The following is a 26443-nucleotide window of genomic DNA, read 5'->3' as shown; positions in this document are numbered from 1 at the left end:
CTGTCCTGCACCGAAGTGGTGGAACGAGCTTCCCCTGAGTGTCCGAACAGCAGAGTCCAACACTCACTGTCCTCAAACCCAGACTGAAGACCCTCCTCTTCTGAGAGGACTTGGGTGAAGAGTACTATGGTCTCCATACTGACTTGTGTTTAGTAGAGTCTAAGATTAGAGGAGCTTTGAATTCTAGTCTATTTAAACTAGCTGAGGTTTTTCTTCAGTAAACAGTGAAGCACTTTTGTAAGTCGCTCTGGAGAAGAGCGTTTGATAAATGATGTAAATGTAATGTAAATCTTTAGGCTACATTTAATGGGGCAGAGTACTAACGAGTGGGTTGGGTAATTGGTGATTTGGCTATTATACTGACAATTTCTCATTTGCCATTTCTCTCGAGACCAGCCAGGCCAGCACTAACCCAGAGGATCCTCAATGCTGCCTTCACCTCTGAATACTGCCTGAACAGGCAGCGTTTACTGCGTTTCAGACGCAGCCGTAGTCTCCATTACAAGCAGCAGTGAATCATCTCTACAGCACTGCAAACAGAAAAGTCAGCAGTCCGCAGCGGGAGATCTACGGATCAGATGGGCACTAAAACACTGTGGTCGTGAGCTGCTGGAGTAGCAGCAGGAAGGGGGTGAAATGCAGAAGGATTGCCGTGCACTGATCTGAAGATTCAGCTGTATTGAGTGTGAAATGGAACAATGGATTTAGTCATTCCCAATTCCAGTCACTTCTGTGATTGTGAACAATATGAAAAGGACAAGGTCCTTGAGGAAATTCTGAAAATGTTGAGGAACCTCTTAAGGTAGTTTAAGGAAGCTTCAAGAAAGAGTTCTTAAAAGAACATATTCTTAAGGACGAAAGCCACTGAGAGGAGCTAATGTTCACTTCATACACTGTTAAAAGTACCTTGATGAACTTTTGGAGGTTTTTCAATGTGAGCTTCTACCCTAAGGAACCTTTTTCTTTAAGGATTCAAGGAGACTTTATCAAATTCATTCAGCTACTTTAACACAAATGCACACACACAGCTTGTCTAGTCCCTGTAAAGAAGTACCGCCAATAGATTAGGACTCTCTGTAGCAGATAGTAAACATGAACCTATTGGCACCATTGTACCTAATAATGCCAGGCGTGGGCTAGTAGAGGGGTATAAAGCCCCCCCAGCAGCAATGAGGAGCTGTGGATCAGTGGAGGAAGAACTGTATTCTCTCGAATGATTGTGGTGGAGCTCCATCCAGTACTTTTGGGATGAAGTGAGGTGGTGATCATCATCCATCATCCTCACCTCACTAACGCTCTTGTCGCAGAATGCAATCAAATCTGTCTGCCTCCTGCCTGAGGGGAGCGGGACAAAACGTGAGTAAGCTGGGTGAGTGGGGTCCTTCATGATGCAGGTGGCCCTCTTCCTGCATCTGAAGGTGTAGATGTCTGTGATGGTGGAGAGGCCGACTCCAACAGACCTCTGCGTAGCCTTCACCATCCTCTGCAGAGCTTTCCTGTCTTGAAGATTCATTAAGAGGTTCTTCCACAGTTTTAAACTGAAGACCTCCAACAGTTCCTTATAGGGGCTCCTCCAAGAACTCCAAATGTTTCTCAATGCTCCAAGTAGTGCCTGTAAGAACTTCTGAGATTACACAGTATGAAATCTGGTTTCTCTAAGAAGCCATTTGAATTAAGGTTCCTAGAGGATCTTTAGGGTTTTCCTTCAAGATTCCTTAAGAGATTCCTCCACAGTTTCAAATTAAAGAACCCCCAAAAGCCCCAAATTTCAGATGATTAACACTAGACAGTTTAAAAAAGGGGTTCTTCAAGGGTTCTTTAGTAAAGGCAATGGTTCTATATAGAACCTTGACACCCCAACAAAGCGTATGGATGCTTGAATGCACAAGTATTTCGGGGCACGGTAGGCTATGCTGTGCTACCCTCACTGTGCATGTGAATGCACATCTGGTCCTCCGAGTGAAAGCTGAAAGATGGCCCAGGCTGTAGTGGGAATTATAGAGAAAGTGGGGCAAATGATGACAGGCTTGCATCAGTTATTCACCCTGATCATTTGCAGCATCACCATACTGAAGCCTCACTGGGGCCGAACGAGCAGAAACTACAAAACTGCCAATGAGAGAGAAATGACTGATCCACTGATGGAACACTGTGAAAAAAGAAGAAGAAAACAGATCCATGATGCATCAGTGGCTGATATACCCTCTGTGTCCAAATGTTTGTGGATAGTCCTTCTCATTAACAAATGCACTCAGCTAATGGCACCAGGCTACCTAATGCCAGGCATGGCCTAGAGCCCCCCAGCAGCATCGAGTTGTGGAGCAGTGGAAGAACTGTGTTCTCTGGAATGATGATGGTGGAGCTCCATCCAGTACTTTTAAGATGAAGTGAGGTGATGATCACCATCCATCATCCAACATCCTCACCTCACTAACGCTCTTGTCGCAGAATGCAATCAAATCCTCACAGCAATGCTCTGCTCCAAAATCTAGTAGAAACTCTTCCTCCCTTGACAGTACAATTACTCCAACAAAAGCAGGATCAACTCCTTTTAATACCCTTGATTTCAGAAGAAACCGTAATTAAGCTGGTGTCCGAATACTTTAGTCCGCATTGGGTTTATTGTATAGGCTGTAAAATGATGGGGTTGGAAAACATGACTTCCCAAATTTGATACAATTCTGTATAAAATACAAGAGGGGAGGAGAACCTGCGCTGAAGCCTGACCTAAGATCAGTTCTCTACTGTGGCCGCACTGCCGCACCTCTCTAATCCATCAGACTCGCTGACGTCCCGTTCTGTGATAAATGACGCCTCTCCAAGGTCCCTCACCTAGCATCCACTAACAATAGCTGGTGTTTGCTCTCTTGCTCTGGTCTTCTGAACTACTGCTTTCCCCACAGATGGAACAGATGGTGGCATTCAGTCATTTCAAAGTGAGCGTACATGTGAAGCTAAAACGCCAGGCCAGCACTGTGCCCCGAATACTCCACCTCTCCAGACTGGCACGCAGAGAGAATTCCATTTTAGGAAACAACAGAACCACCGGAGCAGAAACGTACAGCACTGTGAGAGCTTATCTCCTGCTTTAACGACGGGCAATCAGACAGAATCGAGAGCGTAGCGTCAGCAAACGTGGTCTTTACTACAGTGGTCCTGTAGGTACTACAAGACCAATTCTATGGGCAAACCCTGTAATCCGGATGCGACAAGACTTCGGAAAGTCACGTCTGACTTATTCAGAACACACAACATATTACTCTTAACTTAATCCAAGCACCTCCACATGCTTTATATGGAAGGATTAAGCAAACTGCTGACCGTTCTGTGCAGCACTTGCTCTCCAGGAGGCTTCTGCAGTGATTTTCGGTATGGAGCGTTGGCAAAAGCTTGAGCACAGCACTATGAGGTCCTGTACCTGCAGCTCAGCTCAGCTATTGTCTGCCAACACTGTCTCTGACTGCCTCAGCTACCGTGAGCAGTGAAGGTGCACCGATAAGAGCCTTATCACTCACAGAGACACCTATCATCAGTCACCTGATGTTTGGGTACAGCCATGTAGCATGATTCATTATAATATTATCATTTATTATTAATATAAATTATTATTTATATATAATTATTATTAATGCATGGATATATCATTATTGATTAGAACTTTGTGATAAACAGACCAACAGATTTGGTTGAGGTTGACAGCGAAGATACTTCTAATTAATGTATTCAGCTGCTTTAAGTTGCAGCCATTGCTGACACAGATGTGCAAATGCACACACACAGCTTGTCTAGTCCCTGTAGAAAAGTACTGCCAATAGAATAGGACTCTCTGGAGCAGATCAACATCATGCACCTATTGGCTCCATGCTGCCTAATAATGCCAGGCGTGGGCTAGAGGGGAATAAAGCCCCCCAGCAGCATTGAACTGTGGAGCAGTGGAAGAAGAACTGTGCTCTCTGGAATGATGGCGGTGGAGCTCCATGTTGGGATGATGTGGTGTGGTGGTAATGATAATCATCCAACATCCTGACCTGACTAACGCTCTATCTGCTGAATGCAATCAAATCCTCACAGCAATTCTCCTCCAGCATCTAGTAGAAAGTCTTCTTCTCTGGACAGTAGAGACAGTTACTCCAACAAAAGCAGCAGACACTCTTTTTAATATCCCTAATTTCAGAAAAACAATGAATGAGCAGGTGTCCCAATACTTTTGTCCATATAATTGCATATCCAACTGCCACACAGTCCACCTGCAAACTCCATAAAATTGTCCTCCGCTAAATAAATAAATTATGTTTATATATTTTTTTTTAATTTGCCCACAACCTGCTAAAATATAATCCTACATGAGCGAACAGACCCACACGGACATACTGCAGCTCCTCTGTTCGGTTCCATCCCTGGAGATCGATGTCAAACTATATGCAGCGCTATATAATGTTGCTCTTAGGTACCAAACACGGTCCTCATGGTCCAACACACTAAATAAAGGCAATAAGTGCTCCGTCTGCCCTGATTCAGGTGAGCGTATAACTGGAACTGGAGAAAAACATCGATTTACACTGAAGCCCTGAGGACTGGGCAGAGAATCCCTCATATGTTGGGCTGAGAGATGTGATGTAGCAGTAAATGCTGTCCTCAGGGTGAACACACTGCTGGAAGTGGAACGGTTTCACCAGCCGAACAGAGCAAGCGTGACTCGAGCTGGATGAGCATCAAAGCCCAGACTCAGGACCACCGGCCTTGAGCGAACCCAGCGGAGCGGCTCTGGTGGAGGCCAGCCTTTTGAAAAAAGGCGTAAGGAGCTCTGGCTCACGGGGCGAGGGAGGGCGGCTTTGAAATGGGCGGTGGGTGGTGTGGCCAAAAAATATTTGGTATTTAGAAATGTGAAAACATCTCTCTGATACATAACACACACTTTCTGACATCTGGGAGTAAAACAGTAACAACAGAACTAAAAAAAAACTTCTGAATGTGAATATGGCTCAAACCTAGTGTAGACGGTTCTTTATATACAGTCACTTACTACTGTAAGGGACGATGCACCCACATTTTTTGCCTTTATTGAAATCGTTTTTATGTTTTACTACACTTTACATTTTAATATTGTTTTCATTATGCTTTGACACATTTTATAACTCTTATGTCCTTAATTTTATGTCCATGTTGATCACCAGGTTGCAGACACACCAGCTAACAGATGCCTGAAAAGAGCACAGCCATCAGTGCCATGGCCATTTGTGGCAGTACATTTGACTACGGAGTCACTCAAAGCCCCTTCTCCTAAGCTTGGCGGGTTTTAAAATGTTTGCTAGCTTGGTTCTTCAGTTAGCTGCTATTTATGGGGTCATGGTGGTAACCTTGCTGCTCTTCTTTACTGGAAGTGACTCAACATCTAAATATTCTCCTAAGCTTTATCAACACCTGACGGTCTTGAAATTCTGCTAGCTCAGACATCCCAAGGACTGATTAACAGCTTAGAGGCTGGTCTTAATTTGAAGCTATTATCTTAAATGATATCTTAATTAGCCTAAAACAGCAGAGCAACCAATCAGCTCCTCGTTGTAATGCAATTCGATTTGATAGTGGGCGTGTTTACAGGTGCTCTTCAGCTCATCTGAACATTTAACTTCATTTAAAAGTGTTTTAAAAGTACTGATGACACAAGCTCAGGAAAGCATATGATGATGTCATTTATGGTGATAATGTATCACCACAACCTCCAATCCTACAGAGATGTGCATTTCCTTAATGCAATGATGCAAAGACATCAGAGAACTGCAAATCAGACTCAAACTCTGGCAAAAAAGCCCAAACAGGGAGGGTCAATCCGGGGCGTGGCTTGAGGGGTTGCACCGCATGAGGTTTGATGAGGTGTGTAAGGGGTGGAATGTAGAACTATAAGCACAGGTGATGAAATAAAAAGGCTGACCTGTGGCCTGCTCGGGGTCGTCTTCCTCCTCCTGCTCCTCCTGCATTACGCTGGGGGGTCTGTATGGTGGTGGAAGGCGCATCGGAGGAGGCACGCTCGGCTGTCCCGTTTTCTGCCACACAATGAATGGAGGAGACTTTAACATCATGAGGGAGAGAACTCGCACTCCGAAGAGAAAGGCACAGAAGAAAGACCGCAGAAAATGAGAGAGGGAGAGAGGGAGAGAGAGAGAGAGAGAGAGAGAGAGAGAGAGAGAGAGGGAGGCTAAAACATCCCGACTGCAAAGATGATCTCTGATGTTCCACAACTCGGCTTTGTGAGCAGTGCGTTCGGAACAGTATGTACTCCTCACACTACCAACAGTGCATGCTAAAGAGCACAGTGTCTGATTATACTATTCATTCTGTAATTATGATCAATCTGAGCTGAAAAGCCTTAAATGAAAGAGTGTGCAGATCAGAAATCCAATGCAGGACCCCCTGATCCTGATGCAGGACAGATGAATATCATTGCTGTTGGATAAAAAAATCTCCAAAACAGCAGCTTCACAGGAGGAGGAAAAAAAAAAAAACCTTCCTCACCTTCAATGAACAAAGTCAATGAACAAAAACTGTGGAGCATTTCTACTGGTCCATTCAGCATGAATTTCTGCTTCAATATAAACAACAAGTGATAAACAGACACAAGACACAATGGAAATACATGATTTTTGCAGGACAGCGACGATATATTGATTATTATTGAAATATTGGCCTTCGCAAGACTGACTTCCGAGGACAACTATGAAATATGAGGAACAATCACTGGGGGTTTATTAAGGTCCTGTTCTTTGTTTAATAAAGTATGTATTAGACATTTATAAGAGATTTATTCTCTATGCCTTAAGCTTTATTTATATATCACAGGTCTGAGGTCTGTGATGTGAAAATCATTATTGCAATATTACATTATTAGCTATAAAAGGAGTGTGTTTGACCTGCCAGACCTGGCTCTCCACTACCCTGCTGTCCTGCTCTGGACTTTGCCTGCACAGACCTTTCACTTACACTCTCATCATTTATGGCTTGATTTAGTTTTCTTGATTTGTCAGAGCTCTTATTTCACTTTCTTGTGGTTCTGTTATTGGTTAGGCTATCTGCAAACTTAACTTGGTCCTGCAGATTTCTCCTTGACTACTGCATCTCTCTGCTGGTCTCCCTCAGCGCACCATCAGACCCCTGCAACATATCCAAAATGCAGCGGGTCGGGTCGTCCTCAATGTTTCTTCAGCCATGTTCAGCTCCTCCTCTGCTGCATTCTCTCTTCACTGGCTTCCTGTAGCTGCTGCCCAGGTCATCAGATTCAGACCCCTGACTCTGGCCTACAAAGCCAAGACTGGACCAGCCAGCCCCTCCGTACTTAAAGGCGATGGTCAAAAGCCGATCTGCACCAAGAGCCCTTCCAGCTTTAAGTACGGCTCGGCTCGACCCGCCATCCTTTAAGATCCACAGAAGACGAGCGTCCAGACTTTTTTCTGTCCTGCACCGAAGTGGTGGAACGAACTTCCCCTGGGTGTCCGAACAGCAGAGTCCAACACTCGCTGTCCTCAAACCCAGACTGAAGACCCTCCTCTTCTGAAAGGACTTGGGTGAAGAGTAGAGTATTATGGTCTCCATATTGACTTGTGTTTAGAGGCAGTAAAGATTAGAGGAGCTTTGAGTTTTAGTCTATTTAACACAGCATGTCCCAAGGTTTTGCCGTGTTTTTCTTTTGTATTGGTAAATGTAGGGTCATGTGGGGTAACTCTGGGGGGTAATTGGTAAATATTTGGGAGTGTATGTGGCTCCATACTGGATATTTTGGACGTGATGTAGCTGTTGGCCATAATTTTGTAGGTTGTAGTTCTGACGTCAGTGTCTAGTTTCTGCTGTTCTGTTTGTGTAGATGCAGAAAATCCAATTAATGGTTTACATGCACTGAAATACATGATTACTGTGCTCAAGTTCACATTTCTCAACTTTCCAAAACTGCAGAAAAGTCTGTGAGGTGGGAGAGAGCGGGGGTGTGAGAGAGAGAGAGAGAGAGAGAGAGAGAGAGAGAGAGAGAGAGAGAGAGAGAGAGAGAGAGAGAGAGAGAGAGAGAGAGAGAGAGAGAGAGAAATAGGAGACAGTGACAGAGACAGAGAGAGATAGCAGAATAAAAACGGTGTGCTCTGGGATATAACAGCGAAGTGCATTGCTGGGTTATCAATTCTGCAGGACCAGTGAGGTGCACTGAGAGGACACGCTGCTGTCCCTTAAAGAGAGCCCAACCCGTCCCACTGTCTGCCGAGGAGAAAGTAACCCATTTGCTGTAAACGCTTCACAGCGTACAGAGTTACCCCACATGATCCCACAAGCTACAAGTAATACAACCTTACATACAACCATAATAATAATACTGCTAATGAGTGCTTGTATACAGCAACAGAGACTGTGACTGATCATTAAATTGGGGGACAGTGCCAAGAGCTCACTTACCAATCTGTGCAACTAGTCCATCCATCTCTCCAAATATTCATGTATATATCAATCTATCTATCAATACATCATCCATCCAGCCATATATGCATACATTTACTCATACATTCATCTGTACATCCAACATCCAGCCCTCAATGAATCCCTTAGTCAATTCACTCATCAATACAGCCACTGTTCAATAACTTCATCCATACAATTATTTATTCAGTTTTTCCATTCACCAATCAATCAATCTATCCATCATTCAGTCCATCCATTAATCACTTTATCCATTAATCACTCAATCAATCCATTAATAATTCAAACAAACAATCAATACATCCATTAATCCTCCATCAAACCACCCATCTATTATCCATCCATCCATCTCTCCTACCATTCATAAATATATCAATCTATCAATATATCATCCATCCATCCATATATTCATACACTTACAATATAATATACAATATCCAGCCCCCAATCAATCCCTTAGTCAATTCACTAATCAATACAGCCACTATTCAATAAATTTAACCATTATTTATTTAGCTTTTCCATATATCAATCAATCTATCTATCTATCTATCATTCAGCCCACCCATTATTCATTTAATCTATTCATCAGTTAATCAATCCATTAATAATTCCACCAATCAATCAATCCATTAACCAATCAATACATTCATTAATCATTCAATCAATCCACCCATCCATGTCTCATTAATTTATGCTACTCCCTGCTGCACTTCACAATCTACACGCCATCCACAAACTACTATCCTCCATCCATCAGTCAGCCTATCTATTTATCCACCCTCCATCTATTCATCCACCCTCCCAGCTATCATCACTCAGTCAATCCATCCATCTCTCTCTCTTACTGGAACAGTTTACAAGCTACATGCCACCCACAGGCTACTTGCTTACGCTTGTCACGTTAACACACACACACACACACACACACACACACACACACACACACACACACACACACACACACACACACACAGTGTTTTTGAAGACCCACATGTCACCACTGTCATCTAAACAAAAACAGATCATTAGCTGAGTAATTATGAGACCACGGCAACATTTAATCAGGACTAATTGCTCATGCATGGAGCTGCAGCTTCAGAAGAGAGCAGCATCAGATGCCTCTGACAGATCTGTTAGCGTTAATCAGCCATTAGCACCGCTCGCCATGGGTCTTCGGAAGAGGTTTCACAGCAGAAAGAGACGGCCCTCAAGACTGAGACGAGTACCTGCTCTGGCTACAATAAGCCAGAGCCCAAGAACGCCTGATTGATAGCTAATGAACGCTGCATCAGCTAAAGGTGTCCCCGGTCTACTGCTGATCGTCTCCTGCAGTGGAACCGACCAACATCTGGAGTAACAGAGTAACTCAGAGTTGCGTTTAATTGGAATTTCCCCCTTTTGAACCGTTCGCAGATACTGAACCCACTTAAAATCTCGCTTTGCCGAGGAAGAGACGGAGATGCTCTTCGGAAGAGTGATGAAACGTTAATTAAATTTAGGGTGACTAATGAGGAGCCCGGCTCCGATTGTGCTGAATAATCTCATATCCTCAGGAGCAGAGCGGGGTACTAATGGCCGGAGGAGCAATTAGGAAATTATTGCTATTTCAAATTAATTGCAAGATAAAGCTGCTTTAATCAAAAATGTGGCCACTCTGGAGGACTGTCAGGGACATGATCTACAGGGATATGGCACGGTTTCTCTGGATGTGTGCTCGCTGTTGCTCTTACTGCATGTCACTCAGCTGAGCTCTGCTGATTTCCAGGCTTTTCTAGTACAGCTTGAAAACAGTCTGAAGATCTGGAGGTATCAAAGTTGAGGAACTTGAGGAAGGAGGAGCATGTTTAATGACACTTTTATGACGTGACGGGTCATGATTTACCACCTTCTCTAGTGGAACTGCTGAGAGACACACCAATACCAGACCTATTTATTGACGCCTGAGAAGAACCTTTGGTGGAAAACAGCAGATGATGAGCAGAGATGTCTCTTTACCCACTTCAGCGGTGTCTCATTGTTCCTCTCATTCAGGAGATCGGCCAGGCCCTTAATTAATGTGGAAGCATAAATAGTAATGTTAAAAAGCTCCGCCCATCATGTGTCATTTTTAATGAGGCAACCAATAAAACGCCTGTGCATCTATTCAACAACAGGATTTCTACCTTTATTACTCATCCATCCATCCATCCATCCGTCCATAGATAAATCCACATCAAACCACCCATCTATTATCCATCCGTCTCCCCAACTCTATCAATATATCATCCATCCATATATTCATACATTTAGTCATCTATTCATCTGTACATCCAACAATCAAGCCCTCAAGCATTCAATCAAAACCTCCATTAATCATTCACTTAGTCAATTCACTAATCAATATATCCAATATTCAATAAATCCAACCATCATTTATTCAGATTTTCCATTCAATCAATCAATCTATCTATCCATCATTCAGCCCATCCATGAATCACTTAATCCATTAATCAATCAATCAACTCAATCCATTAATAATTCAACCAATCAATACATTCATTAATCACTCAATCAAGCCATTAACCAATTCATTGATGAGCAGAGATGTCTCTTTAGTTCCATCTGCATCCACATCAGCTCTGTCTCACTAATCCTCTCATTCAGGAGATCGTTCAGGCCCTTTATAGACCACCATCACACCTCCACAGTCACTAATGTGAAGCCATAAATAGTGACGTTAAAAAGCTCCGCCCATCATGTGTCATTTTTAACGAGGCAACCAATAAAACTCGCTAAAAATGACACATGGTGGGCAGAGCTTTTTAACAGTACTATTTATGCTTCCACATAAATAAATACATAAATGGACAGGGGTGCTTCCTATTTAAATATTGCTCCACCCTAATCTGTAGGAGACATGTGGGAGGTCAAAATCACAGCTCGTGTTAACTCATAGTTATACTGACTTTAATGATTTGAGGAAGATCTACACCAGATGTCCCACATTAGGACAGTTCACCCTAACTATTAATTATCATCAAGACTAGAATTAGAGTTACTCAAGGGTTCTTTAGCAAACGCAAGGTTCTCAATAGAACCCATGACCCTGAAAGAACCATTCGGGTGCCTAAATGGTTCTTTAACACAGGCAGAGGGTTCCACTATTGTTCCACTACTTTGAGACAGGGTGAGGGAGAGCAACAGAGAAAGAGAGAGAGAAAGAGAGAAAGAGAGCAAGCGAGGGGGTGAGAGGGATAAAAAAGGGAGACAGAGCGAGCGAGTGAGAGAGAGAGAGAGATAGAGACAGAGAGTGAGAGAGAGAGAGAGAGAGAGAGAGAGATAGAGACAGAGACAGAGACAGAGAGTGAGAGAGAGAGAGTGAGAGAGAGATAGAGACAGAGAGTGAGTGAGAGAGAGATAGAGACAGAGAGTGAGAGAGAGAGAGATAGAGACAGAGTGAGAGAGAGAGATAGAGACAGAGAGAGAGAGAGAGAGAGAGAGAGAGAGACAGAGAGAGAGAGACAGAGAGAGAGACAGAGAGTGAGAGACAGAGAGAGAGACATAGAGAGGGAGATAGAGACAGAGAGAGAGAGAGAGATAGAGACATAGAGAGAGAGAGAGAGAGAGAGAGAGAGAGAGAGAGAGAGAGACAGAGAGACAGAGAGGGAGAGAGAGACAGAGAGAGAGAGAGAGAGAGAGAGACAGAGAGAGAGAGAGAGATAGAGACATAGGGAGGGAGAGAGAGAATGCTGCTTACCTGTTTGCCTTTCATCTTGGCCTTGTGCTGTCGTATACTGGAGGCTGTGACTGAAACAGGCTGCAGCACACACACACACACACACACACACACACACACACACACACACACACACACACTGGAGTTAGCCTCCATTCATCCTTATAGATAACAAAGCAGCACAAATCAGTGCAGCAGATCTGCTCTTGTGCTGAGCAAGGTGACCATAACCAATTATCTCTCACACAGAAGGACATCAATCACACACTGCGCTAGCCCACACAGCTGACACGGCGGACACCAGAGCACTGCCCGAGGAGACGCAGAGCCGAAAATAAGGCCATAGAACTATAGAAACGGCCGAGCTGCATGGGCTGAATCCAAAAATACAGAGAGAGAATCAGCACACGCGGAGAACAGCGGCCGAATCCGGTCAGAGTGAGGCGGTTCCCATGGAGAGGGAGTGAGAGGGCTCCTCAGGTAGTTCACACAACTGCTTTTTCATTTCAGGTGACTTTGAGACCTTGAGATATGTAAATGAGTACAGGTGTACAATGAGATGCTACAGACATGCTATGTTCTGCTTGTAAACCAAGTATTTATTTGGACACTGATGTGGCATCTGCCACCTATCTTTAAGGAAATATGCTTTTCCCAATGGCACTGGCCTCTTTCTTAGTACAAATAGCTCAGGAACAGTTTGAGGAACATTCGAAAGAGTTCTAGGTGTTGACTTGGCCTTCAAATTCACATTCAGATCTCAATCCGAACATCTGAGGGATGTCCCAGAACAAGACCGAACTTAAAGGATCTGCTGCTAAGACCTCTGATGTCAGACCACAGGGCACCTTCAGAGGTCGTGTACAGTCCAGGACTATGTGGGTTGGGGCTGTTTCAGCAGCACCCAGAAGACTAACATCATATTAGGGCATAGTCATAATGTTTTGGCTCTTTGGTGCTGTCTCAGAACACTGTGGTCCTCATGTTCTTCTTTAAAATCTCTCTTTAAAAGCCTCTTTCAGACAGTCGTGAGAACACCGTTTTACCCGCATCATCATAAACCAGGGCGGTGATCCGAGACTAGGACCTCACAGTGACAGAAAGAACTGAGAAAGGGCTAAGTAGGTAATTTACAGAAGCATTGTGGCGAGCAATACCCGAGGAGTGGAGGAAAGGCTCTGTACGATGAACACAACCGGGCTGGGAGCCGCTTTAATGGCCTGCACTGCCTCCTCATGGTTGGCGTTTTGCAGGTCCACTCCTGACACCTGGAGGGTGGAAGGACATTCACATTTAATTTAACGGACAGCCACACTACTGTTTTGTACACTTTATAGACAAAAGTATTGGGACACTTGCTTATTTACTGTTTCTTCTGAAATTAAGGGTATTAAAAAGAGCTGATCCTGCTTTTGTTGGAGTAACTGTCTCTACTGTCCAGGGATGAAGACTTTCTACTAGATTCTGGAGGATTTTGGAGAACCATCCATCATTCCACAGCTCAATGCTGCTGGAGGGCTTTATACCCCCTCTATAAGCCAGGCCTGGCATTAGGCAGCATGGTGCCAATAGGTTCATGTTTTCCAGAGAGTCCTATTCTATTGGCAATACTTCCTCTCTACAAGGACTAGACAAGCTGTGTGTGTGTGCATTTGCACATCAGTGTCAGCGATGGGTGCAGCTTAAAGTAGCTGAATGCATTTATTAGAAGGGGTGTCCACAAACATTTGGACATATAATGCACCAAATGCTCAAACACATATCAGTTTGAGGGGAACATCACTAAGCTAGACTAAAGGGTTCTAGGACTGGATACAGCACAGCTGATAGGGTGTGTGTGTGTGTGTGTGTGTGTGTGTGTGTGTGTGTTGATGTGTACCTGTAGGATCTTGTCTCCAGTCTTCAGAGCACGTGTGCGTCCTGCAGGGCTGTCTGGCAGCACCTGTTTGATGAAGATGCCCTTCAACTCCTCTCCGTTCTTTAAGCGCTTTATAACTGTCCGCCCCCCGACGATACTGATCCCCAGAGACTCTTCCGGGTCCAGCCACACCTCCACCCTACAGAACACACACACATATACACACAACAAACAGACAGAGAAATGAGAGCCACCCTCAAGTATATGTCCAAATGTTTGTGGACACCCCTTCTAATAAATACATTCAGCTACTTTAAGTTGCACCCATTGCTGACACAGATGTGAAAATGCACACACACAGCTTATCTAGTGACTTTAGAGAAGTACTGCCAATAGAATAGGACTCTCTGGAGCAGATCAGCATGAAGCTATTGCCAGGCGTGGGCTAGAGGGGTATAAAGCCCCCCAGCATTGAGCTGTGGAGCAGTGGAAGAACTTTGTTCTCTGGAATGATGGTGATGGAGCTCCATTCAGTACTTTTGGATGGGATGAGTTGGGGAGTTGGGGATGATGGGGTGGGGAGGTGATCGTCCATCCAACATCCTAAAACTCACTAATGCTCGTCACTGAAGGCAATTAAATCCTCACAGCAGTGCTCCTCCAAAATCTATTAGAAAGTCTTCTTCTCTGGACAGTAGAGACAGTTACTCCAACAAAAGCAGGAGAAACTATTTTTAATACCCTTGATTTTGGAAGAAGCAGTGAATGAGCAGGTGTCCCAATACTTTTGTCTTTATTTTTTGGAAATGGTCTGTAAATCTTGTACAATCCGGATGAAGCATAGGTCAGGTAACCACCCCTCCCACTCTATACCAGTGTTAAAGAAGACACCCAGCACAAGGGGGCGCTGCTGAGGGAGACACCTGCCTGCGTGGGGGTCCCCAGTGACTGAAGATAGGTGTTTCCTCTCCCTCTCCGTCCTCCCTCTCTGGTAGATCACTAAGAATGCAAACACACACACACACACACACACACACACACACACACACACACACACAATTAAGTAGTATATCACTGAATGCACCATAAAAACTTCTACAGAATGATCCCCAAAAATCATTTAACTGGTGAAATGGTCTCCTACCTGTGTCCGCCTCTCATCGGAATCATGGCACCCCCTTGACTCCTCCTCTTACTCCGGCCAGAGGACGTCAGCTGTGCAGCCCTGAGGAACAAAGGTGAGAAATCAAACATCTTGCCGGAAACGTAAAAGCGTTTGCTAAATTGGTGCTATAGTGCTGTTAGGTGGTTGCTATGGTATGCCATGTAGTTGCAATGATGATCGATGTGGTTTCTAGGGTGCTGCCAAGTTGGTTGTTGCGGCACCCCGTGTAGCTGGTTGGGTGTTACCAGCGTTAAAGACGGGTGCAGAAACTCTTGCACCACCTTCATTCCTACAAGAACAAAATCTGTTGTACGAAACGTCAGACATCCGAGCCCAAATCACACCATCAGACCAAACACTCGGAACAGGGTCTAGATCTCAGCCAATAGAGAAGGAAGAGGAGGAGAAGAAGAAGAAGCAGGTGGAGTAAAAGAAGAAGCAGGAGGAGAAGAAGAAGAAGAAGCAGCAGCAGCAGGTGAAGTAAAAGAAGAAGAAGCAGCAGCAGGTGAAGTAAAAGAAGAAGAAGTAGAAGCAGGTGGAGTAAAAGACGAAGCAGGAGGAGAAGAAGAAGAAGCAGGTGAATTAATAGAAGAAGAAGTAGAAGCAGCAGCAGGTGAATTAAAAGAAGAAGAAGTAGAAGCAGGTGGAGTAAAAGACGAAGCAGGAAGAGAAGAAGAAGAAGAAGGTGGCGTAAAAGAAGAAGACGAAGCTGGTGGAGTAAAAGAAGAAGCAGGAGGAGAAGAAAAAGCAGGAGGAGAAGAAGAAGCAGCAGGTGCAGTAAAAGACGAAGTAGAAGCAGGTGGAGTAAAAGAAGAAGCAGGTGGAGTAAAAGAAGAAGTAGAAGCAGGTGGAGTAAAAGAAGAAGCAGGTGGAGTAAAAGAAGAAGTAGAAGCAGGTGGAGTAAAAGAAGAAGCAGGTGAGAATGAGAAAAATGAAGAGGAGGGAGAAGGTAAGGAGAAGATGATTAAGTAGAAGGAGGAGAGGAAAGAGGAGATGGAGAAAAAAAGACAATAAGAAGAAGATGAAGGAGAAGACAAAGGCAAGGACGATGAAGGAGAAGAAGAAGAGTGAAAAAGAGAAAAAGAAGGACAAGAAAGAGGTGAGAGAGGAGGAGGAGGAGGAGGAGGAAATCATCCTTTGTGGACCTGGATGTAAATAAAGAACAGCTGGCAAACAAGGATACAGTACAGTAAGAGAGCGCCATCAGCTGCTCATCCTGAGGTTCTGAGGTTCTGAATGAGTGAAACCTAAAATCAGACTGAACTCAGTTAAAAGTATCCAGTTTGATCTGGAGACGAAAACGGAGTCATTTCTTAATTAGGCTTGACGAGGCCGCTGACTGAGCCACCAAATGACTCCTATTTCCTCTCATACCATCCAGCTTCTGAAACAGCTGTGGATGCTGAATAAACCCAATTCTGCTGTATACACACACACACACACACACACACACACACACACACCTCTTAATTCTCAATCACACACTGGTACAGAAGCAGCTGGCAGGGTCTCAACTGCCTCCCACTCCAGTTCCAATCCTTTCAGTGTGCAGCCCACTCCAGCAGTGACCTTTACTCCCCCTACTGTCTCTCTAATCTGATGTGATGCTGGGGATGCATAATAGCAGAAGACACTCTGATCTTGCTTCAGTTTCAGGCACTGTCAGATCTCGCTGCTCAGGAAGATTTTACATGTTCTTTTGCAAAGAGGTATTACCTGACTGGTGCGACCTTTCACTATCAGTGTACCGGGGAGTTCTTGTAAAATCAGCTGTGATGCAATTTATCATCAACAATGACAAACTTAGTAAAGTAATGCTGCCAAAATGATACAGTGGAGCTGAACCACTGACTGGCCACACACACACACACACACACACACACACACACATATATATATATATATACACACACATACACTATAGGGTCCTTGGGGGAGTGGTTAAACCACTGATTGTGTATATGTTTAATACAGTCACTGAGGGAGAGGATGAACCCCTGACTGTATGTATGACATATGATCTATAGAGTCATTGGGGGAGTCAATTGGGAGAGGGGTTAAACCACTGACTGTGTACATGATATTTTTTATCTAGAGTGAGAGACATTGGAGGAGGGGTAAACCACTGACTGTATATATATTCTATACTGTACACTGATTGTATACATGATATACAAATATGACCCACACAGTCGTTAAGGGAGGAGCTAAACAGTGGCTGTATATATGATACACAGTCTGGTTATGATAAACCTGGTTATAATAAACCTGGCTATACATTGCCTTCACCACAGAAACTGGTTCAGTAGATGTGGTAGAACTGAGATCCAAGCTGAGGTTAAGCTGTAAAGCTGCCTTTGCTCCAGCAGGTGGAGCTACAGTACTACAAATATCAACACACTGAAAGCTCAAGCGATTAAAAGTCTTGTAAAACAGTAATAGCATACACACATCTGTACATGCACACACATACAGCAACTCCCTGAAGGTCTAATTACACTGTTGGGTGAATCTGATGGTAAAGACCGGGTTTGCTACGTGCAGTTTGCTAAACATGACACTATAATTAGTGTGTGTGTACGCAGTGCCTGATCTACCCCCTGCTATCTGCGTGTGCATTAACCAGCAGAAACGATACGCTGCTAAAAGGGGGGAGGGGGGTGTAAACGGGACGGTTTGTTCAACTTTAAGAAAAAAACAAAAGAAAAAGAGAAAAGACTGAAGATCCTACAGTATAGGAGCTGAGGTGTGTGTGTGTGTGAGTGTGTGTAAGAGTGTGTGAGTGTGTGTGTGTGTGTATCACTCACTCTGTGTCTGTGTCAGTCAGAGTAAGTTCTGAACCTTCATTCCTGGAGTCTGAGTCCGCCTCGCTCTCTGCTGCCTCCACCCACGACCTTACCGGCTCACCTGATAACACACACACACACACACACACACACACACACACACACACACACACACACACACACACACATATAGTTTTAATTTACTCAGTAGTTTAGTCAGTCTGAACGTAAACAGTTGGGTACTTTTACTGGAGTAGAGAAGCTCTGCTTGTGGCTCACTCCTGCTGATTACAGGGTCAACCATCCCGTAGCTGTGCCACATCCATCAAAACACCAACACTGAAGCAGCTATAAGTTCATCTTTCTCAGGAAGAGTGCCAACAATTCAAATACTCTCTCTCTCTCTCCCTGTCTCTCACTCTCACGCGCTCTGTCTCTCTCTCTCTCTCTCTCTCCCTTGTCTCCCTCTGTCTCTCTCACTCTCTCCCTCCGTCTCTTTAACTCTCTCACTCCGTCTCTCTCGCTCTCTCCCTCTGTCTCTCTCTCGCTCCCTCTGTGTCTCTCGCCCTGTCTCTCACTCTCACGCGCTCTGTCTCTCTCTCTCTCTCTCTCTCTCTCTCTCCCCCCTTTGTCTCCCTCTGTCTCTTTAACTCTCTCCCTCTGTCTCTCTCTCGCTCTCTCTGTGTGTCTCCTGCACGCTCTGTCTCTCGTGCTCTCTGTCTCTCTCATGCAAACATACAGCACACCTGAGACACACACAGCTCCTCAACAGGGAGGGGAGATGGGCTTTAATGCTATGCTGCAGTATAAATCCACCTGATAAACACACACCTTCAGACTGTAGTAATTGGAAAGTGAAATGTGTATCATCACTGTCTTTAAAAAAAAAACTCACAGTGGAAGTAAATAACACACCGCAAAGCACACAGCAGGACACTGCGGGCTCAATGCACAGCGTGTGTAGATTAATTTTAAATATAAAATTCATTTCAAAAGAAAACAAATTCACTGAAAGCAATCAAATCCTCACAGATATGCAATAATAATCAAGTAGAAAGCCTGGACTGTATTTAATACCCGTGAATTTGGAAGAAATAGTAAAAATTATTAATATATATATAAATATGTAATATAAATAAATATGTAAGTAAGTAAGTAAATAAATAAATACATAAATAAATAAAGTATCTAAACACACACATTATATATATATATATATATATAATGAGATACAAGGTTATATATATATATAACCACACACACACACACACACACACACACACACACACACACACACACACATATATATATATATATATATATACACACACAAACACAAGGTTTGATCTACAGTTGTTCTACAGTTGTTCTTTATGCTAGTATTAGAATTTCATGATGAACGGACCAAAAGAAATGCTCCAAAACGACTCAACGACTGAATAAAATCCTTCCATTTAAGCCAAGAAGGTGTTTTCTTCTGATGTAAAGTTGCTCTTTTAGAGATACAGGTCAAATGTACATATTATTTATAATAAATTGTGTTATCATATTTATTAATAAAAATGATCTATTTGTATATATATTATTTTTATACCGTACCAGCTCTCCTCATACCATCATATGAAGCTGATAAAAATACTCACTGATCAGATGCTGAGGAAACTGTGTGCTGGACTCCAGTTCTGTTCTAAAGTTCTCTTCATTCTGACCTGCAGTCTCCTCATCCTCGTTCTGCCCCAGCTGCACCAAGCAAGAAGAAACAGAGACACGTTTGCACTCAACTGTTCAAACTGCTCAACATGATCTGGATTCTGAGTGTGAAGCAGCTGCTGTGAACGCCAACCTAGGGCCTACACTAGACTCACCTCCTGGGTGAAGATGTGGTAGGGCTTTGACACCGCTGACTCCTTCCTAGGGAATGACAAAGACCTCTCCCTCTCACTTTCCAAGCTTTGGAGATTCCTCTCCTCCTCATCCTCCTCCTCCTCCTCTCGTTCCTCTTCCAGGTCTTCGTCCACAGCCATCTCTCTCTCCTCGCCTGGCAGGAGATCTGTGGCAATTAGAGGGGAGGCATAGCGGGGCATGTTGTCCAGAATGAGCTCAGGGTCCTCATCAAGGTCTTCTGGAAGGATTGAGCCATCCCCAAAGCCCTGTTGAGATGAAGGAGTCAATATTTAATGCTGTATCTGCTCCTCTGTGCAAAACAAGGGAGCACCTTTAAGGAGAAGATGGAATTAATGAGTGGAGAAACATCATATTCTGGATGCTTGTCTCCTCAAACTAGTGAGTAGAAGATCTTGAGGATGAGGAAGACATGGATGGATGGTAGACATGCTCGGAGAACTGACTTTATCATCATCATCATCATCATCATAATTATTATTATGGTTATGTTTTATTATAATTATTATTTTATTAAAAATAATATTATTTCTGACTGAAGCACCCTTGAGCAAGGTACCTAACCGCCAACCGCTCCTCAGGCGTCGCAGCTAGGGCTACCCTGTACTCACTAGTGTGTGTATGTGTGTGTTCACTGCAGGAATGGGTTCCAGACAAATTCCTATGTGTTCAGCACAAATGGAGATCAGGAGTAATTCTTCGTCCTTCTTCCCTCACACTTTACCACACAACCATAGCAACTGCCTGCGTTACTATAGCAACCACCTGCGTGACCTGGCAGTTCGTGACCATATTAGTGTAGAATCCTGTAGTATTACTCTACCGCCTCAGTCCACGTGCTTCTACACCTTCAGGTCAAGTTTCTGGAGCTCTCCGCTTGTCCACAAATGCATGTGTAAAGCATGTCCTGCTTTAGGAGTGTAAACTGGTGCAAACTGCACTTTCGGACTATAGGGGGAGCCTGGGAGCAAGAAATACCAGAAAAGCTCAGTTTTCTGCAGGGCTTTCTTTTATGATCTCTGTGCAGGGAGGCCTTCACATCACTAAGGCCTGTATAGTCTTGACTGGGCTGCTTCTCCTCTCCCCTCTTTATTCCTCTGCCTCTTCTAAAGATAGAGAGAGAGACAGAAAAAGGCAGAGCTAGGTAGAGAGAAAGAAGAGAGAGGGAGAGAGAGAAATGTAAGAGATAGAATGAGATAGAGAAGGGACGAGTCAGAAGATACTTAAGTGTGCAAATAAGAGAGCGAGAGACATAAAGAAGTGTGTGTGAGAGAGAGAGAGAGAGAGAGAGAAAGAGAGAGAGAGAGAGAGAGATGAGAGTCAGAAGATACTCAAGTGTGCAAATAATAGAGTGAGAGACATAAAGAAGTGTGTGAGAGAGAGAGAGAGAGAGAGAGAGAGAGAGAGAGAGAGAGAGAGAGAGAGAGAGAGAGAGATGAGAGTCAGAAGATACTCAAGTGTGCAAATAAGAGAGCGAGAGACATAAAGAAGTGTGTGTGAGAGAGAGAGAGAGAGAGAGAGAGAGAGAGAGAGAGAAAAAGAGAGATATCTGTCTATCGGATATAAAGCAGTCACTCTATCCCTGCAACAGGGTTCCGGCCTGTCCTCCTCAGCCTAACACACACACACACACACACACACACACACACACACACACACACACACACACACACACACACACACACACACTTAAAGATCATAAGAGCTGAAAGTGCACTTTTCTCTGCGCTGCCCCGATCCGCACACTCAGCACCTTTCACACCCCTCCCCTTGTAGAGCCCACAACCAATTTGCCATGAAAAATGTTCAGGGTCTAAAATCTTAATGGCGCAATTAGTCTCGTTTTGGGTAGATTTACGGCAGCACTTGACTCAGCCGCCTCAATTACATCTTTGCTAAAATTCAAGGATAATACGGCCGTGCATCTCAAACGCTAAGAGGGAGGGGGCGGGGCTTCACCTCTAAAAGTTACCCTTCCTAAAGACTGCTTGGTCCACTCTCTATGACTCTCTCACACTCACTCCCTCACCCCCCCCCCCCCCCCCCACTCCCTCTTTTTTAACCACAGCTTTTTCCCATCGTCAGGGTCAGGTGTACATTTGGGTCCAATAGGGCAGCAAGATCAACTGACCAACTGTCGGTCCGTCCGTCCACACAAACACACACAAACACACAAACACAAACACACTTTATTCAATAAGAACCGGTTAATGCAAGAAAAACCCACAATGGTCACAGAAATAACTTAATAATAATCTGACCAACGTAATAATAAATAAAAAAATAATAGTCCAATGTTTTCCTCTTAGCCATTCTTGGGTGTTTTAGCTGAGTGTTTTAGCTGGGTGTTTTAGATTTAGGTGTTTTGGGTCATTATTCTGTTGCAAGACCCATGACCTGCGACTGAGACCAAGCTTTCTGACACTGGACAGCACATTTCTCTCTAGAATCCCTTGACGGTCTTGACATTTCATTGTACCCTGCACAGATTTAAGACACCCTGTGCCAGATGCAGCAAAGCAGCCCCAGAACATAACAGAGCCTCCTCCATGTTTCACAGTAAGGACAGTGTTCTTTTCTTGATATGCTTCATTTACATAGAACATAGAGCTGATGTGCCTTGGCAAAAAGTTCCATCTGTCCATAGGACATTCTCCCAGAAGCTTTGGGGCTTGTCAACATGTAGTTTGGCAAATTTCAGTCAAACCAACTTCTACAAGTTCTAAATTTCTATATATTTCTATATATAGTATTCGCTCGCCTGGCTTTTTGCACACATATGAACTTGAGTGAATCCCATTTTTAATCCGTAGGGTTTAATATGATGTCAGGCCCCCCTTTGCATCTAAAACAGCTTCAACTCTTCTGGGAAGGCTTTTTGACCGTTCTTACACAAACGTATTTGTGAGGTCAAACACTGAAGCTGGACGAGAAGGTCTGGGTCGCAGTCTACGCTCTAATTCATCCCAAAGCTCTGACCTATCAAGGCATGGACTCCACAAGACCTTTAAAGGTCCTGTGGTATCTGGCACACAGCACAATGAACCTCATGTTCACCAGTTGTCCTTTCTTAGAGCACTTTGGGTAGGTACTGACCACTGCACACTGGGGGTGTTCACAAGACCTGCTTGATGTCCTGGAGATGTTCTGACTCAGACACTGTCTAGAACGTCACTTCAGTTTGGTTCTCATCAAAGTGTCTCAGATTCTTACGCTTGTCCATTTCTCCTGCTTCAACTCATCTCCTTCATCACCTTCAATAACTGACTGCAATATGTAGATCCACCCCTTGACAGAAACCACTGGAACCAGGTCATCAGTAAAACAAGCACACCTGGCAAAACAACCAGCTCTCCTCGAGATCCTCCACTCTAACAGGAACCTACAAACTGTATGACAACAGCGAAGCTACAAACATAGAGGTGTTGAAATCTCTGACTGAATATATGATATATGATGTGTATAGTCATTGGGGGAACGAGCAGACACTGCTGCTGTAGTTAGCCTCTCATTGCTCATTCAATGAGAACGCACATTTTTAAAGCAACACTATAGAAAAAACGTTGCTTGCTCCTGGACTCCTCCTACAGTCGGGAAGTGTAATTGTCCACACCTAAAGGACACTGTTTTCTGGACGAGCTGAGGGATTCAGGACAGTCACTGAAAGAAGCATGTGGAGATGACTGTAATGTGCTCAATGGTGGTACCTTTGGCACAGGAAGCTGGGTACGAGTGGGGGACTGCTCCTGTAGATCTACTGAAGTCTCCATACTGCTTCTCTCCTCCGCCTGGAGTCAAACAAGGTAAAGACAAGACATTGACCATTAGTGTAGGACGCAGTTGGAAAGCGCACAGGGAGCGGACAGGGTTAGGGGCCTTGCTCAAGGGCCAACAGCGGCAGCTTGCTGAGCCCAGGGATCCAACCCACAACCCTGTCATTAATGAAGCGGCTGTAGAAGCCTTTAACCTCAGAGCGGCTCAGCCGTCTAACCTGCCGCATTTACGGCCCAGAGCTCGAATCACGAGCCGAGACGCTTTACCATCAACGTCCAGAGCATGAGAGCACAACTAGCCACGCTAGGGTGGGTGGTTGGATGGAGAACTTTGGAGATCTAATGGAGTTAGATCTCCAAATTCTAATGATGAACACAGTGATGGAGAACCACCACCACCACTTTCTGTAGGAGTGTTATTGAACAACAACAGTGCCGTTCTTTCAGTCATTTTTGTACTTTTTTTTCTTTCTTTCTTTCTTTCTTTCTCTCTCCTTCTGGAGCGCTGAAATTAGTCCAAACAAAAGTACGTCTGTTCTGCCAACAGAGCCTCTGCGGTCCTCTGAAGGGAGATGGAGAGTAAGAAAAGCTGAGGAACAGACCAGCTGCACATTTGTCTGCCTGTATCAACATTAACAATCATTCCCTACTGACCCAAACCTCCACAGGGTGCTTCCGCAGAGCCTTGTTCTTACCCCCACAGGTTTCTTGATGCCCAGGTAGACCGTCCCCGCTGGAGCGGCCTTGAGCACCTCCACAGCCTGGGTCAGAGTGCAGCTGTCCAGGTGTGTGTCGTTTACAAACACCAGCTGGTCTCCTGGTAACAGACCCCCGTGACTCTCGGCCACCCCGCCGGCCACGAGAGAGCGGATGACGATCACAGAACGTGCAGTATCCAAAGGGTCCTGCAGAGGGCAACATAGACCACAGCAAGCATGTTCATACACTCGTGAAAGGAGGGATGGGGCACATACACACACAATGGAGGCGCAAGGTAATGGTAATAATAATAATAATAATATTAATAATAATAATAAAGAATAGATTATATATTTTTAATAATTAAAGCTAATCACTCAGAATATAAATAACAGGATATAAATATAACAATATAAATATTACTATAAAACTATTATTTAATTAATATTGTCTTATTTTATTTTATTTATTTTCTTTTTTTAATTATTATTGTTATTTCTAACTGCCATCATTGGCATCTTTTCAAATTTGTAAGCAATAATCAATCAGATTTCAATCAGGTGATGCTTCTTAAATTTGTATTTGTGGTGACGTAGTGACGGCTGCTGGCAATATGGAAATCACGTTCAATCAGTTTAAACAGAGAAACGGTGACTTCATCCCGGTGTCTGTGGACCACGCTGAGCATGGAGAAAAGATAGACGAGATAAGAATGGTCAGAGGATGTGAGGACCATAATTGTGGACAACTATGGACAATCTCAAGGCTACAAGTCCTTGGCGCTGTAGCTGACCTCCCTGGACATGGACTGCTAAGACAAACTGATGGAATTGACAAACTCAACAAGGAATTGACTCAATGACACTAAAGAACCTTGTGGACACCCCTTTTAATGAACGCATTCAGCTACTTGCTGACACTGATGTGCAAATGCGCGCACACACACACACACACACACACACACACACACACACACACACACACACACACACACACACACACACACACACACACACACACACACACACACACACACAGCTAGTCTACTCCCTAGGTTTAAAGCCCCCCCAGCACTGAGCTGTGGAGCAGTGGAAGAGCTGTGTTCAATGGAATGATGGTGGTGGAGCTCCATCCAGTACTTTTGAATAGGATGAGGGATTGGGGAGTTGGGGATGATAAGGTGGGGTGGTGATCATCCTTAAACCTCACTAACACTCTTGTCGATTACTGCAAATCCTCACAGCAATGGTAGATAGAAGAAAGCCTTCTTCTTCCCCAGACAGTAGAAACAGGTCCTCCAACACAAGCTGGATCAACTCTTAATACTCCTGATCTCAGAATTAACAGCGAATAAGGTGTCCCAATACTTTTGTCCATTTAGGACAACCTAACGTTTCCACTTCTCCACGTTTTTAACCCAAAAAGTACCTGCATAAACAGATACAGCGCAACACAGAAAGTCAAAGGGACTGCCTCGACGCTCCCGTCTCACTGGACCATGTGCCACGGTATCAATCATGGTTCCGGCAAGCTGTGCCATAAAACCGCAATTCAGCTTCGATTTGATGTCTCTCACAATATATTTGATGACCCATATGGGCAGCTTTTATGTGACGAGCGACGATATAAAAGTGATTAACAAGTGGTTATTTAAGTATAAAAGCTAAAGCAGGCACAGTATCATTAGCGAGCACGTCCATCCCACCATGATGGAGGGAAATATTTACGAGCCTCATCATCATCCTTTTTGGGACGGACAGCAGAACAGAGACAATACTCAATCTGTTGGGTTTATGCTCTCCGAACTTGAAGTGTAGGAAAGTTCTATGACTAAGTGAGAAGCAATAAGCATTACGGTATTACACCTCTCACCAGCATGGCTTGGGCTGTGTATTAGGAAGAACCTGGAGATATGGTGCATATCAGCAAATACAGTAAAGCTGGGCAAGCCATCGAAAATGTATCATAACCGAGGTTCAGAACCTCTAATCTACGTAATCTGGCTCATGTTGACTGTTCTTACTTTTCCTCATGAAGTGTGTTCATGTACTGCCCCCATAAAAACATACTACTACATATGTAGAAGTCAGCAAT

The 26443-nt window shown here is 44.1% G+C and overlaps 1 protein-coding gene across 4 annotated transcripts in view; it reads right to left on the bottom strand.

The window, feature by feature from the left end:
* Positions 1 to 26443, bottom strand: part of patj (PATJ crumbs cell polarity complex component) — a 165510-nt gene that overhangs the window by 93139 nt on the left and 45928 nt on the right. For 3 of the 4 annotated variants that reach the window (XM_072661132.1, XM_072661134.1, XM_072661135.1), the window contains exons 19-29: positions 24346 to 24555; positions 23585 to 23665; positions 19841 to 20125; positions 19619 to 19715; positions 17997 to 18096; positions 15169 to 15249; positions 14952 to 15023; positions 14046 to 14223; positions 13324 to 13434; positions 12188 to 12247; positions 5930 to 6041 (exon numbers count right to left, since the gene is read on the bottom strand). In XM_072661132.1, the coding sequence (XP_072517233.1) occupies positions 5930 to 6041; positions 12188 to 12247; positions 13324 to 13434; positions 14046 to 14223; positions 14952 to 15023; positions 15169 to 15249; positions 17997 to 18096; positions 19619 to 19715; positions 19841 to 20125; positions 23585 to 23665; positions 24346 to 24555 (1387 nt within the window). The remainder of the gene's footprint in view (positions 1 to 5929; positions 6042 to 12187; positions 12248 to 13323; positions 13435 to 14045; positions 14224 to 14951; positions 15024 to 15168; positions 15250 to 17996; positions 18097 to 19618; positions 19716 to 19840; positions 20126 to 23584; positions 23666 to 24345; positions 24556 to 26443) is intronic. The other variant, XM_072661133.1, reaches the window with a different exon arrangement.

Source organism: Salminus brasiliensis, chromosome 17 (assembly GCF_030463535.1).
Source record: "Salminus brasiliensis chromosome 17, fSalBra1.hap2, whole genome shotgun sequence".
Classification (NCBI taxonomy): Eukaryota; Metazoa; Chordata; class Actinopteri; order Characiformes; family Bryconidae; genus Salminus; species Salminus brasiliensis.
The sequence above is the reverse complement of the archived record's forward strand: the minus strand, read 5'-3'. Positions and strand labels throughout refer to the sequence as shown.